Raw genomic sequence first — 11,627 nt, 5'->3', positions numbered from 1 at the left:
AGAAAACAAGGAAGCAGTAGGTATAATGACAGTTGCTTGTGAACACTAGATTATTCCAAGGTGAGGAGGCAGTGTCTGAAAGAAGAGTGAGTGTCTGGAATGATTAAGGAAAGACAGATGAAGGAAAAGAGCCATTTTCTATCATAACTGATAGCTGTTTGTCTCAACAACCAAGAACAAAGATTACAAAGCCAAACTAAAGCAATATAGGGGTTTATGAACTGTTTAATACGGGCATACTGAAGTATTTTTGCATCCAGTATAGGAACTGTAAAAAGTTCTTATAGTCTATAAATTATGTTTTACCATATCAATAATGTTCTAAATGCATAATACACTTGGGTTTTGTGCTAACCAGTCTGTTTGCTTTTAAGCTTGTATTTTGCCAAAGTTAGTTAAAAAAATTAAAACCCTTCAAACTATTTAACCTAAGACTTTTTTTTTTTTTTTAAGATTTATTTATTTGAGAGAGAGAGAAAGTGCGTGAGCAGGGGGAGGAGGGGCAGAGGGAGAGAGAGAGAGAATCTCAAGCAGACTCCCCACTGAGCATGGAGCCCGGCTCGGGGCTCAGTCTCATGACCCTGAGATCACGACCTGAGCTGAAATCAAGAGTCAGATGCTTAACTGACTGCACCACCCAGGTGCCCCTAACCTAGGACTTTTTATGAAATATTCCCAAATTTCAGCTTTGCTGCACCAGACTACAACAGTAGCTTACATGATTACACATGATATAAAGATTATTACAGTTTAACACTCAAAGTTTTCATGCTTTGTATACAATAAAATATATTACAATGGCCACTTTTTAATGCTTTATTCATTGATTAAAAGAATATACATTTAACATAAACCATTCAACATCAGTCATCAGGTCAAACATTCAGCTGGTTTCCTTACAGTTTCTGTCAGGATTTATTTTATCTGATCACATTTATAAGATAAAATCTCACCACATCTGGCATTTACACACACTGTGCCAGTGGATTCACACTACTGATGTACATATAAAATCCTCATGGTATGTGCTCACTGGAGACAAAACAGTGCACACCTGTCAAAAGGTCATTTTAATATAAGATGGTAAAACCATTTGTAAAATACATATAAACTTTTTCCATAAATAGAATCATATCTGGACATCTGTTGCATAAATTGTGTTTCCAAAGCTTACAATAGAGCAGCCAGGTCTCAGCACTGCTGGGCACCCACGTTGGCTACTTACTTTATTATTGCAGACTGTCCTTTAACATTAAATGCACAACATTCGTACCACTTAAAACTGGGGTCAGGTGGAAGTCTCACAGAGACCACGTCTGTACCGCGGTTGCCCTGAAACAGTTAAGTCGGCTTTTAAAGCCTCTCAGATATAACAAGGTTTTAAAACATACTTCATGGAATGTTCTTCATGTATCATAGCAGCTCATACCTGTGATAGAACAAGCTTTCAGTTTTTCCTTTCTTTCCTTTACATTCACTATTCACAGTGAAACAGGTGCATGGTTTTTTTTTCTTTTTTTTTTGTTTTGTTTTTTCAGAGTTCTGAGGTTGCTGACTGAGCCACAGCACAGCTGTGTACCACAGGTCGAAATTCGACCTTAAATATTACAATCTAGCAGTATCTGGCTGGCCAGAGTGGGCCGGCCCCTGCCAGCATGTGGGCACTTCTTCAGTTAAGTCTATTCTTTGGCAGCTGACACGCGCGCTGACAGAGAAAAATCCAGTGACTCGTTGCTAGGGATTTCACGACTAATGTGTGTTTGCAAGCATGTGTGTTTACAACTGTGTTTTTTTATTTTCTTTTAAGGAGGTTTTTACCCTGGAATACAGTTTCTTCCTCCACTATTTGAAATCTGGGCTAAAAAGCTAACTTGAATGTATAATGTAATTGATGAATAAAATTATGTCAGATGTAGTTTTAAAAAAAGTCTAACAATTTGAGTATTCATGTTTATGTAAATGCATTTTTTTAAAAAAAGGATTAAGCAGTGTTCTAACCTAGTACTATACAAAATTCAGAATGGCAATTGGTGATCTCAACTATTATATATGTAATGAAAGTTAAAGTCTTGGCTTTTCTGTTAGAGATAACTCATTTGGAATCATACTATCCTCCCTTCTTCCATTTCAAATAAAAATTAATGAAATGCTATCAGAAGCATGAATGCGGTGCATTGCATACAAATCCACCAGGCTATGGATATATATCTATATATGTATAAAAATATTTTGGCTCCTGAGCTCTGAACTCTGACACACAAAGAATAAAAACATCAAAAGGCAGAGTAACTCAGTGAAAAATAAAGTTAGCCAGCAACCTCAGACAACCTTCGGTTGTATATCCTTAAGATGTGATAACAAGTCCATTAACCGTGAAAGCCCTACACATTGTCACTTTGAACTTCTAAACCAATACCCGACTACGTTCTTTGATCAAGAAGTAGAATATATATATAATTCTATAAAGCTAATACTGATTAAACACAGCACAAAGGGATTAAATTCACACTACTAAAAAAAAACATAATAGGACCCTACTTGCATATGTAACCACAGGAATTGTACATTTAAAAAAAAGCTAAATGTCTTCGCTGAAGCTTTGCATCTCTCTGTAAAAATGACGATTTGGTTCAGTGAAGACACTGAGTGATTCGATGTCCATGACAGCGTGCCAAGGTTGACCCAGGCCCAGGGATACCTGCTCAATAAGGTTATGCACTGGATCCACATCCTGGTCGGCCAGTTCACCTTGGTCAAAATCAATGCTTTCTTCAGTGACTTCAAGTACTTTTAGATCAGAGCCACGAAGACGAGCAATGGCAATGAGGTTGTGCGCCCACACTGTGTAACCTTCAAAATAAACCAAAGACAAACACTGTCATTTCCTTGCATTTTATTTTATCTATTTGATAAGTTAGTCTTTTCCACAAACTTGTATCTCACTGACCACTTTGGTCCTTTTCTTTTAAAAATATACTGAGATTGGAAAAGGAAGTATGATTGTTTAGCTCAAAAAAAAAAAAAAAAGACTAAGTTTGATATTGTTTCCAACATCACTGTGGCTGGTGAATTGGTAGGTGCTGTAATCCTATTCCGATATCAGTACATTTAGTAAGATTGAAGACATTTAAAGTAAAACTTTATAGCTTTGGATAGTGCTGTATCATAAACAAATTTTTATTTCATATATGTATCCATTAATGATACACAGGAAACTTATTTTTAGTGAGTAAAAAATCCTCTCCTATGATGCTTCACAGTCCAAAGTTAAGAAGTGACACTCTAAACTGTTAATTGCCAGTAAAAAATATGTAAAGTATAAAACAGTCATGGATTACCTCTGGGAATGAATAAAGGGGAATGGGTATAGGGGCTTCAGCTGTATCTAATACCTTATTTCTTATTTCTTAAAATAAAAGCTTAGACTGGCTGAAATTAACCTTTAATATATAGTGTTGGGTAATCTTATAACAAGTTGAAATGCATTTCTTTGCTGCTACCTCTGATGACTGGCCAAATTATAAAGCAAAACTTGAAAAGCAAGACGCACACTTTCCTGCACTAATGCAGGCTAAAAAATTAATTTAAAAAACAAGGAAACACAACTAAAAGAGTTTAAGACATTCGTATGGTCTATTTTGTATTCTGTAAATATCTTACATGTTCCAGAAAAGGAAGTAAAATGTTCTTCTAACTTGTCAGAATAGCAACTCTCTCTAAATGAGAATAGTTAACATTAAGATGAAAGGCACCAGTAAGAAAAAAGCATATACCCAATCAATGGAATCATCATTTAAAAAAATATACAAATTAATATGTTAATATCTAGAATCTAGAAGATGAGGCAGCAAGCAAGAAAGAAATCATACTTTCTCTTCCTTCTGTATTATGTTTTTAAGAGATCTTGTGATTAGAGGAAGAAATACATCTACTGCAAGTAGATATGTTTTCTTCGATAGATCAATTAATTTCAAATGCCATTCTCATGAAATACCATCAATCACATGGTGGAAGAAAAAAGTAACACGGAAGCCGGAGCAAGAACATTTAAGAGTAGAGGGACGCCTGGGTGGCTCAGTAGGTTAAGCGTCTGCCTTCGGCTCAGGTCATGATCCCATGGTCCTGGGATCGAGTCCCACATTGGGCTCCTGCTCAGCAGGGAGCCTGCTTCTCCCTCTGCCCGCCACTCTCCCTGCTTGTGCTCTCTCTCTCTGACAAATAAATAAAAAAAAAATCTTAAAAAAAAAGAACACTTAGAGCTATAGCAATATGACTTTCTACTTGTTAAGTGGTATATCTTATAAATTATTAAAAAGTATAAAAACCTGCATTTCAGCTTTTTAGATTACTCAACACTATAAATGTCATTGCTATCTTTTTACTGGTTTAAAATATTTTAGATGTAATATAAATAACAAATTAAACTGAGCAAAAATCACCTACCGTGAATTGCCAGAAGAGAGAGCTTTGTGCACCTCCATGCTAATAAAACCAATGGATCTTCATTTCGGTTGTCACTAAGATCTGGAAAACCAGACGTGTCAATTACATCATTCATTAATATAAAATGAGTGAGGAACTTATCATACTGCCTGGATATAAGATCAACAATAGCTCCTGAAACACAAGTGATGTAGCTGTCAAAATGAATCCTCTCTAGTGGTATACTGGGTTTCAGAATCTTTAACATATCTTCACTCTTGATATCAAAGGCCATTATGTAGACCCGAAGGCTGGTGCTCTTCCGTGACAAGGCTTTCCAATGCTCATCATTTGGCATGTTGTCCAGAGACTTGTGCATCACGGAGACATTGTGGACCAGGAGAGACAGTCGCTGCAAAGGCACATGGTTGCTATCGGTTAAGACTCTTGCCATCTCAGCTGTAAAGTCACAGAAATCCAGGGCAAGTGAGCGCAGATTCACGAATCGCTCCAGTTCGACTGTGGTGATAAGGGTGCTGTTACCAGGAATATTGTTGTCCAGCAAGCTCAGGTGCTCCATGGTGTTGGCAATAGAGTTTGAGAGAGATGACAGTGATGTTGGGGTTACTATTTCCAGCATAAACCCACAGGACAGCCATTTCAGTTGCCTACTATTACTCAGTATTTCTTCGAACAGCTGCTGAATTCTGTATGGAAAACACATGCCACAACGATCCTGTTAACATTTAGTGCTAATCTTTTAACACCGACTTTTGAAACTGGGCAGTGAAATGGCATGCAATGTTGAGATCCATTTTCTCTCAGTTAATTTCTAACCAACCCCCAAGTAGTAATATCATAAATACCATTAAAATTCACATTCAAATATAATGAATAAACTGTATCAGACCCATGGATATATTAAACATATAAAAATATGTTCTTCACCCAAGGAAAGCAGCATTTTGTACCAGTATGGTAGAAAAGACTGATGATATGCAATTTATGTTACAGTGAAGGCAAGCAGAAAAATAAGTTTTAAATAGCAATAATTACCCAGCAAATTCTCTGTCTTAAAGATTTATAATGTGGAATAGCATATTTCATAGGTAAAACATTTCCAATTTACAGGACATATGTTCTTTTTAGAAAAAATACTACTCTTCTGATTGTATCTTACAATTTCTCAGAAAAAAACTAAAATTATTATTAGCGTAAGCCCCCTTCCACAACTATGTAACTTACTGTTTAATTTTTTTGCCATCAGGATCCACCTTGCTGAGGTATGTATTTGACAAACTTCCTTGCTGTTGTAGAACACTTATGTCTCCAAAAAGGCTAAACTTCTGGAGGTTCCTACAAGAAAAGTAATTTAAAATAACTAATATATAAAAATATAAATACTAAAAATAGAAATGTAGAAGGGATATCTACAAAAGTTTCTACCTTATAACTCACTTAAAATCCACTTAAGTACTTTCAGATTGCTTTTTACATACAATGAAAAACAACATAATACAGGAGAAATAGCAAAAGCTTTACAGAATGAGGACTGAGGTATAAAGCTTAGTTCAGGAACTCAGTATTTTAATGACCATGGAAAAATGTTCATGCATTGTTTCCCTGATTTTATTTAGTTGTCTATGTTCTCTTGCATGTAACTGAGCTTCTTTGAGATGATTACCTTGAATTATTTGTCAGGCAGTTCATCTCTATTTCCTTGGGGTTGGTTACTGGAACTTTATTAGTTTCCTTTGGTGGTTCCATGTTTGCCTGATAATTTTAATGATCCATGTAGCCTGGAATTGGTGTCTGAATTTGGAGGAACAAACATCTCTTCGAATTTTTGTAGGTTTCTGCGGGTAAAGATCTCCTCCTATTGGGTCTCCAGACTGATGAGACTACCTCTAGGACCACAGTCAAGTTAGGCTGAGGCCAGGTCACATGGCTGCTGCTGGGCCTGCACTGGGGTCTATGGTTTGTGGACCCCATTACCAGACACTTGGTGTCTGATCTCTTGGCAGACAGGATTGCCTCTGAGTCCTTGGTCAGTAGGGCTGGTGCTGGGACAAGGTCTGCTGTTAGGTCCGCAGACAGCTAGCCTGTTACTAGGTGTGTGGGCAGGAGTGGTTTCTGCTAGATCCCTGGGAAGGCCCCTGTTCTGCCCCTGGGTGGGTCCCAGGGAGGGCAGGAGTGCCTAGGATTACAGCTGGGAGGGGCTAGAACTGAGTGTCAGGGTTGTTTCAGGGTCCAGAGCTGGGACCAGATTCTACAGACCTGTCTCCAGGGGCACTGACAGGTATGCCATCTGCTGGGTTTCTAGATGTGTGCGACTGCCCTAAACCATGGCTGAGTGAGGATGGAGTTGGTTCACAGGGCTGCTTCAGGATCCATTTAGACCAATGTTCGTGGGTTTGCCCTGGGGCACAAATAGGTATCTCCCAATAGGTTCCTGGGCAAGTAGGAATGCTCCTGGATCATAGCTGTACACAAACTTGAATTTTGTATTGCCTTGATTAAAAATCCCTAAGGGATCACACCCCTACTGGCTATAAGAAAAAGGCAAATGGCTAGCTTGATACAATGAGAGACTTCAAAATGTGGTTCAAAAAAACCTATACTGGGCTACTCGCTATTTTTTTTTTTTTTAAGATTTTATTTATTTAACAGAGAGAGACAGAGCGAGAGAGTTCGGAACACAAGCAGAGGCAGTGGGAGAGGGAGAAGCAGGCTTCCTGCGGAGCAGGGAGCCCGATGCGGGGCTCGATCCCAGGACCCTGGGATCATGACCTGAGCCGAAGGCAGATGCTTAACGACTGAGCCACCCAGGCGCCTCTACTTACTATTTTTTAAATGTAATATTATTCACTCTCCTGGTCTGCCTGGTAAATCTCTATTCAGCCTTCTATACCTGAATGCCACTCTACTAAAGTCTTTTCTGAGTCCATTCTCTCAGCCTCTGTAGATATAGCCATTCCATGGGACTTTGTAAAATGCTTTTATTAAACTAATATGCTTTACTGTGATTTGTTACCTAACTTTCTCATGAGAGGGTAAACTCCTGTTTCTTATAATACATTTGGGCACAAGACAGGTGTTCAATGAGTATTTGTTAAACAAATGAATACTTTGGGAAGGTAAGTTCAAGAGTTACCTAGATAGAAATTGTAATCAAGACCATAATATAAATGAGAACAATGGGAAATAGATACATAAGGGGAGGTGGGCCTGGGATAGATTTTGGAAAGATAATCACATCATATGGAGCATTATTTTAAGGGTAATAATTTCAATCAATTAAAAAAAATAAAGTTTTCTTCTGGATAGATCTATGTAAAGGGAAATTAAAGATGAGTTTATGAGTACTGACAGCTATTCCAAATAATTATGTCCTCCATTACTTTGACTGTGTTTCTTATCAGGAGTTCTTTTATGAGATAGAGAACTAAATCTGCCTTAAAGGGGAAAAAAAGACTAAGTAAAAGGTTAGCACCTCAAAGGGCTTAGAAACACTTCTTCATATATTTCCATAGAATAGCAAGGCGATAAATACCAGGTGAGTAGAAAATATTTCACTAAATTTACTACCAAGATGCCCCCATAAAAGTATTTAAATTTATTATTTATAAAAAGATATTGATAAAAAAATTTTTCACAAATAAAAAGACTTTTTAAGGGACCCATGATAGATGGGGACCAACCTGAATTATTATTATTATTTTTTTAAGATTTTATCTATTTATTTTACAGAGAGAGACACAGCGAGAGAGGGAACACAAGTGGGGGGGTGGGGAGGGGAGGGAGAAGCAGGCTTCCCGCAGAGCAGGAAGCCCGACGTGGGGCTCGATCCCAGGACCCTGGGATCATGACCTGAGCCGAAGGCAGATGCTTAACGACTGAGCCACCCAGGTGCCCCACCAACCTGAATTATTAATATCATAGTAGTAATATTCTTCCTATCATATTCTAAATCTGCATCATTCAATATAGGAAATATAGCTACTAAATACTTGAAATGTGGGTAGTCAGAACTGAGATGTGCTCTAAGTAGAATCATGGAACACTACATCAAAAACTAATGATGTAAAAATAAAATAAAAATAATAAAAATAATACATTTAAAAGACTTAGTACAAAAAAATATAAAATCTCATTAAATTTTTTATACTGATCACATAATGAAAAGGTAATACTTGGATATATTGGGTTAAATATATTAAAACTAATCTCATCATTTCTTTTTACTTTTTAATGTGACTACTAGAAAAATTTAAATTACGTGTGTGGTCTATATTGTATTTTTATTGAACAGTGCTGCTCTAAAGAATATAATGTACATATTCTAGTTTTCTGGTTAGCTTCATTTAAAAACATACTGTCATCAGCAGAAATATAATTAAGAGTATATATAGCTAATACTACTGTTCTTATGGTTAAAATATTTAGTAGAAGGTCCACACTATTTTTCAGCTTTCTTTATAACTCTTAAGACCAATGACTAGTTTTTAACTATAAAAAAGTAGGAGTTGACTTCAGAAAATGTTTTCCATAATTAAAAAAATATCCTACAACCCCAAACATATCTTGATTATACTGCTAATGTATGTTGCAGATATTATAAAGTACACATAGAAAAACACAGTCTTCCCCCATTTCTCCCATTAACTCAAATACAAACCAAATCCATCCCTTGAAAAAAAGTGCAAATGATCAAGAAGACAACCATTTTGAATGAATGGAGCAAATAAACACACCTTTCTTCACCTGTGATGTCATTTCTGACTTTCCATTTACTGTAACTCATTTATTTTGAAGACATCATATTTAATTTCCACTGTCTGTATCTCAGACCTGGAAAAATGCAGCCTGCCAGCTATGACTGATTCAAAAGCAAATCCTCCCATAGGAGAGAGGAATCCTCATTTTCTTATTCTCTTGAGAGAAACAGGAATGGAAAAACATATAGGCAGGGGAAATGAAATTAACCATGGATTATATATTTCCTCTAAAGGGCAATTTTTCTCCACTTATTTACTATAATAAGGCCCAGAGAATTTAGGATGACTATGCTGGTGTTTATTTTTTTAGTTTTCCCAAACATTTTAATCTATATCACTGGCATCAGGTCTGGATGTTCCTTTTTTCCCGCATTGTGGTGTCCCGGCTACAGTGGAGAGAGAGATCATCCACATTCTCCAGATCTATCCTCTCTTCTGTTCTCTAATCTCCTCTTTTTCTACTACTTCAATTCTTTTAGTCCAAAAACTTCCTTAAGTATAATATCAAAGACTCCTACTTATCAAGGTGCCACAACAGAACAGGGAGTTAATTTAATGAACTGTGGTTTTAATTTTGCTGTACTGTATGTGGTAAATAAAGAACACCTATCTCCTACTGATGGAATATAAAAGTCCTCATAAATTAAAAAAACAAAAGCAGAAGAGTGGTCTTTCACAATCATGGCTAATAGCCAAGACTATTAACAAAAAGTTTTGACATTTTGGCAATTCTTGGCATAATGGTGACTGTATCTCCATCATAGTTACTAGCATTTAAAATTAAAAGTAGAGTTTAATAAAACATTGCCCCAATTAATTTGTTTCACAGCTGTTTAGATTTACTGAATATAAAACAAAAGTTTTTTCTACCTCAGCTTTCCTTTTCAACTGTGACTAAGATATTCTTGCAATGTCATTTTCCTAAGCACTTAAATTTTATTGACAAGCAGCACTGAATTTCTTCAGCTACTCAGCAATTTAAAAATCCTTATCATTCAGACCACAACTCAGTGCTTCCGTATGTAATCAAATAACCTAGATAATATTACCCAAAAATGAACTTCACAATTCCACTACAAAATTGTGTATGAAAGATTTTGTCCATTAATTTTAAGTCCCATGTCACACTTATCCCTCTCCAGTCCAATAGCTTTCCCTAGCTGGAATCTATTTACCAAGTAATGCCCATTGCTAGGCTCACACTGTTAAGTAATGATGCCCAAAAGTGTTAAATATCACATTTGCTTGGCACAAATATTTAAGTATATATAATTCTTTTTCATATACTATCCACACTGGTCTGAATGAAGTACTTAGTGTCACTTATTGGACAATCAACATAAACCACATTATAATCAGCAAGAATAATGTTATCCAGATTTTTAAAGGGTTGCTCAGGAGAAATAAAAGTAGTGTGGAAAGAACAATGAGTGAGAAATCAAGTGTCCAAAATGCAAAAAAATCCACTGACTGCAGTTTTCTTACTTGTGAAATAAAAGCTTTTAAATTACTTTTTTTTTTGCTTTTATTTATTTTTTTATTCTTATGTTAATCCCCATACATTACATCATTAGTTTTTGATGTAGTGTTCCATGATTCATTGTTTGTGCATAACACCCAGTGCTCCAGGCAGAACGGGCCCTCCCTAATACCCATCACCGGGCTAACCTATCCTCCCACCCCCCTCCCCTCTAGAACCCTCAGTTTGTTTTTCAGAGTCCATCGTCTCTCATGGTTCGTCTACCCCTCCGATTTCCCCCGCTTCAAGTTTTTAAATTACTTAAAAAGATGAAAACCTATCACATTAGCAACCCTAATTTCTTCTAAATATGATACTTTAGTCATGTTATTTGAAATCTTGCACACAAAAGTAGGTAAAAGGAGAAGCAAAATTAAGTACATTTATGTTAGGGCCAATACCTAATTTATTTTGGGCCTAGAGTGCTGTCAATTTTGTTGGCAAGTCTTCAGATTCAAAGAAAAGCACTTTTCTATCAGAAATGTCACTTTTCGGGCGCCTGGGTGGCTCAGTTGGTTAAGCGACTGCCTTCGGCTCAGGTCATGATCCTGGAGTCCCGGGATCGAGTCCCGCATCGGGCTCCCTGCTCGGCAGGGAGTCTGCTTCTCCCTCTGACCCTCCTCCCTCTCATGCTCTCTCTCATTCTCTCTGTCTCAAATAAATAAATAAAATCTTAAAAAAAAAAAAGAATTAGGAATTCTCTATTTAAAAAAAAAAAAAAAAAAAAGAAATGTCACTTTTCAACCAACCCAAGTCACAGCTATCAACCACCACCACCACAAAAAAAATATATAAGTTACAAGGAGTTTCTCAGTTTTTGGTGGAAATAAAAATGTTTTACTTTGGAATTTTTTTTTTTTTAAGATTTTTTATTTATTTGATAGAGACACAGCGAGAGAGGGAACACA

General features: G+C 36.6%; 1 protein-coding gene across 1 annotated transcript in view; it reads right to left on the bottom strand.

Moving 5' to 3' along the window:
• Positions 1–802: 802 nt before the first annotated feature.
• FBXO33 (F-box protein 33) overlaps positions 803–11,627 on the bottom strand; it is a 34,131-nt gene continuing 23,306 nt past the window's right edge. Inside the window, exons 2-4 of the mRNA XM_006733324.3 lie at positions 5,668–5,778; positions 4,444–5,129; positions 803–2,850 (exon numbers count right to left, since the gene is read on the bottom strand). Coding sequence (XP_006733387.1) covers positions 2,579–2,850; positions 4,444–5,129; positions 5,668–5,778 — 1,069 coding nt within the window. The 3' untranslated portion in view covers positions 803–2,578. The remainder of the gene's footprint in view (positions 2,851–4,443; positions 5,130–5,667; positions 5,779–11,627) is intronic.

Source organism: Leptonychotes weddellii, chromosome 9 (assembly GCF_054177405.1).
Source record: "Leptonychotes weddellii isolate Sample4059 chromosome 9, ASM5417740v2, whole genome shotgun sequence".
In the NCBI taxonomy this organism is placed as follows: Eukaryota; Metazoa; Chordata; class Mammalia; order Carnivora; family Phocidae; genus Leptonychotes; species Leptonychotes weddellii.
The sequence above is the reverse complement of the archived record's forward strand: the minus strand, read 5'-3'. Positions and strand labels throughout refer to the sequence as shown.